Raw genomic sequence first — 4,793 nt, 5'->3', positions numbered from 1 at the left:
TGCCTGCCGCTACAGTCGAGTGTTCCTTTGTAATAATGACCGTAGAAATCAATTGGTCGCGCCGAATTCACAGAGAGGAGGGCAGGATGCCACGAACAAACAACGTCTGCATTTGCACCTGCTAGAGGCTGACTACTCAATAAGCCATAGCAACTATTATTCTTTTCACCAAATGTGCAGAAGGCATAGAGACCGCAGCCTATAACATAACATAGGCTGCATCACTTTGTTTCTATGCCAAGAAAGTGTGTAAATGCTTGGTCTGCAATCTCATTATTTATACTCATGCTATAAAGAAAAAGTTGTCATTACAACCAAGAAGAAAAATTAAGAAATCATTCAAAAGGGCTACCGTAATGAGACATGATATGATATATACCGTAATTGAAAATTTGACAAAACGACAAAAAAATAGACCAATTTCTCCTTTGTTCACATTTCGGAGATTATTATGGAAGTTGTTGGTATAACTTTCTGGTTGCAATTCCTGTAAAGCCCTAACATTTCGTTCCAACAATATGCTTACATAAATACATGTTATTATATTAGCCACACACAAAAATCGTGTTGCATGTTGCTTTTCCGCAATGACAGGGAGTGACAGTTGGTTGTGTGCTTTCCTGCGCTATTTCTACTATATGATCAGCACGTCGATAATTAGACTGAACGCTAATTTTCAACTAACGAGGCCCCCAGTCATCTGAGCCTTTGCCATCAAATCAGGCAAACGCGATTAGTCTATTTATCAATCAATGCGATAATCACCATTTAGCAGCCGAGGCGGGGACAGGTATATCATGCTCTAAATTAAGACATCTCAGGCTATATTATTATTATATATAATGCATACTAGTTGGGTAATATCAGAAGAACAAATACCCAACCGTTTATTAATAAGTGAAACATTTTAAAGTGTCCGTTGCCCAAATGTTTGATAGTGTTATCAATAAAAAAAATATTAATAACTTACAGAGAGCATCGTTTCATGAAGATATCAAAAATGTGTCTATTTATGCAAATATGTATATTATGGAATAACTCAATGAATAAAATTCGCCCATCAGCATCGATTTTTCCCCCTCACGAATTCGCTCAAAACAGGAGGTATATATAGAAAGTCACGCAGTCTATAGATGTTGGACTTAAACCCAACTCACCTGAATGTCATCGAGATGGTGTCCTATGTGCATCCCGAGGGGCCCGTCCCCCAGCGCCGCGGCCCCTTCCCGTGGAGGCCGTGGAGAAGCCGGGGCACACCTGGGTACTCCCGCCGGGGGTCGAGGCTCAGAGCCCGGTGAGACTGATGCGACAAGAGACCCCCCCCGTCCTCGGAGCGCGACCTCTGCGAGTGCCACGCCGCTTGCTGGTGCTGGTGGAGGGAGTTAATAGAGGAGTAGGGGTCCGATAGGTGGGAATATGCAGATTCCTGGCTCTGTGAGTATGACAAGGAGGACTGGGGGTATGGAGGGGGGAAATACGGAGGCTGGAAGTCGGCCGGAGTGTGGCACAGCGGAGGAGCCGAGGAGTAAGCTGCCTGGTTGAGAGAGGAGAGTTGGGAGAGTCGCCCACTGGGCGAGGAGCCGGTCAGCCCGTCTGCGCGCTCCTGCATTACACACAAGAAAATAAATAGTTGGTTGCATATATAGCGGCCCTTGACTGGATTATTTCCAAAATATGCAAACCATGGCATCCACAGGCTGTTTTGATTGATTGATTGATTGAAAACTTTATTAACAGATTGCAGAATGGGTACAATACACAGTACAGCTCAATACACACAATTGCAGACCAGAGAAAGACTTTCGTCTTGTTTACACCAGGGTCCCCCATTTTCAATTCATCAGGTCATATATCAAACATTAAGTGCATATAGGTTTCAATAATATACAATTGAATGGCAAAGGCTATTCAAGACTGCTATTCAAAGTTGAAAATATAGTCTCTAAGTGACGGATACAAAATAAAAAGTCAAATGTGATACACCATATCAAAATAGCTCTAATGCAAAAAATTAAATAAAAAAGGTATTTAATGTGATTCAAAGGATGATAAAGGGTATTGTATCACAAGCCTATAGCGTGCGGGGTGATGCGCACTGGAAGCAGGTGCCCTTGGCGTCACGGCTTCACAGAGTCAGAAAGGTCACGGATACTAAAAGGCTATAAGCCAAACAAAGGACCCGAACTCAAATACACTCCCATGTAGCAGAATTAAAATAATAATAATAATAATAATAATAATAATAATAATAATAATAATAATAATAATAATAATAATAATAATAATAATAATAATAATAATAATAATAATAATAATAATAATAATAATAATAATAATAATAATAATAATAATAATAATAATAATAATAGAAAAACAAAAAGTTAACTTATCAAATTTTAAAAACAGTTTCAAATTTAGAGACAAAACAAACTAAACTTAGATGTTTTGCAGTTAAATGGTTTTCAACAGTTCTCCGTATAATGAAAGGTTATATTGTCTTATCTCCTCAATATCTCCAAATATACAGCACCACCATGCATAGCCTACATTTCTCTCCACACTCTTCCTGTGCATAATTCGATTTTCTAAAGCTGGGTCAGTCGGATCAATTATGTTGTAGACAGAACAATGTCCATTAGATGGAACAGTAAGTGAGGGCCACTTCCACATTAAAAGAAAATACAATCGTTTTTGTTTTTGTCTTTTGTTTTTAACAATGCAATAGCTTGGATATAACAAAAAGAGATATGATTTTTGCCATGTATATGTTCAATGTAATTAGGCTAGTATTTGGCTTATCTTTAAACGTTGTCAACATTACACTATATGTGTTCAAAGCTGTCAAATGCAATGGGACTGCTCCAAAACGCGTATCATCAAGTTGAAGTTTCAAGTTTTGTTTTATTTGTCACATATAATGTTTACAGTGAAATGTTTGGGATTGTGCTTCATACAGTAAACAGTTAAAATAATACAGGCCAAATACAAACTATAAAGTACAACCTAAAGTACAAAATGCAAACAATAAAGTACAAATGCAAGCTTTTTGTAAATGCACGAATGAGGTATAGGGATGACATCTTCTGTCTAGCGCCATGGTCTTTTTGAAGTTCATTAAACTGTTCTGTTATATACTGGAATAGTAGAACTTCAAAAATACCATGGCCATATAGCCTAATGACAAATGCTATATGAATGACCAGCAACTCACCATAGCCGAATAGGTGTGGACTAACATCTGGGCCACACTATGAATTAGCCAGATTCAGATTAAAAAAGGATAATGAGGCTTCAACGACTGAACGGTGTCACCAAAGAATGCGAGTATAGTAAATCCAGGCCACTTTCATCTGTCTAAATGGTCCATGCGGCAAAAAAATAGATTCAATGTGTTATTCGGTTTCCTTGTGGACAAAATGATCTCGCTGTCTCGCAGCTTTTACGCACGAATAGAATATAGCGGCCGTTGCTGCGACGCGCTGTCAGAAAGTGTCCTAAATGTTCTCCATGCGCGCGCTACTTATAGGCTTCTGTGCGCGCGCCACAACACGAGGGGAGGGGTCGAGGGGGTCCACTGCTCTTAAAGAGATATATATTCATTCATTCCACTTTTCAAGTTTTGTTTTATTTGTCACAGACATTTCACATTACAGTGAAATGCTTGGTTCTGTATGAGCCCCCTGAGATTGTGCTTCATACCGTCAAAAGTCAAAAGAATAAAGGCCCAAACACTATACAAAATATATAATAAACTAAAGTACAACCTAAAGTGCCAAGTGAAGTACAAAATGCAAACAATAAAGTACAAATGCAAGCTTTTTAAAATGCTAAAAAAATGCAAGAAATGCAATAAATGCAAGAATCACTCATACTCATTAATGATGCACCTATACTTTTATCTTTGTTGGATACCAATTTTCTAACCAAGAGTTGGTGCATATAGGCCTTTCAAAGAAGCCTGCAAATAACATAACAACTGAAATAACTGCTTAACATTATAAACCATACGCATGACTATACCATCTCAATGGATCTCATACCTTAACAATGAAAAGTTTGGGATTTAAAAAGTTATTAAAAATCCTTGGAGCATTTCCAATTTTCCACATTTAAAACCCCATTGGTTTTTCTAATCAGAATAGCCTGCCAATAACAGTGCTTATATGTATTTATTTCAATAGATACATACGCTCACATTCATTTAATTATAATAGTCTACGATTTGAGAAGCGTATAGGCTATATACACACACACACACGCACGCACGCACACACGCACGCACGCACGCACACACACAACACACGCACGCGCACACACACGCACGCGCGCACGCACACACACACACACACACACACACACACACACACACACACACACACACACACACAACCAATTTTTGTTGTTACAATTACAATACCCTAATGCTAAATAGCGTAATAATAATACCAACTACACCAGGCATAGGCATAAGAATAACAAAATAAACGTGATAATGTTCTTAGTATTTACCTGTGCACCATAAGGCTCAGTCTTGGTTCTAGATTTCCACAGCATGATAATTAACGGTCAAAGTCTGAATCTCAAGCCGAGGTTGACGCCGTCAGTGCAGGTTGGATGGAAACAGAGAGAAGAGTGAGAGTTGTTTGAGAGGCGATGCAGGAATTGTATGGATGAGTCACAAAGAAAACGACAGGAGTTGGGGGGGGGGCGGGGGGGGGGGTGAATGACTCAAGGAGGTTAAAAACTTTGGGATGAATCATGAGAGCGAGTTTCGGCCATATTGATGAAATGTG

At 39.0% G+C, this 4,793-nt stretch overlaps 1 protein-coding gene across 1 annotated transcript in view; it reads right to left on the bottom strand.

Moving 5' to 3' along the window:
• The window catches only part of tfap2e (transcription factor AP-2 epsilon), a gene marked incomplete at both ends in the record, with an annotated part of 8,774 nt that extends 4,220 nt beyond the window's left edge, over positions 1 to 4,554 (bottom strand). The window contains 3 exon segments of the mRNA XM_084311873.1: positions 1,154 to 1,229; positions 1,232 to 1,603; positions 4,510 to 4,554. Coding sequence (XP_084167999.1) covers positions 1,154 to 1,229; positions 1,232 to 1,603; positions 4,510 to 4,554 — 493 coding nt within the window.
• Between the last annotated feature and the right edge of the window lie 239 nt (positions 4,555 to 4,793).

This window comes from Notolepis coatsorum (assembly GCF_963971535.1).
Source record: "Notolepis coatsorum genome assembly, chromosome: 4".
Lineage (NCBI taxonomy): Eukaryota > Metazoa > Chordata > Actinopteri > Aulopiformes > Paralepididae > Notolepis > Notolepis coatsorum.
Note: the sequence above shows the minus strand (reverse complement) of the source record. Positions and strands in the feature narration are given on the sequence as shown.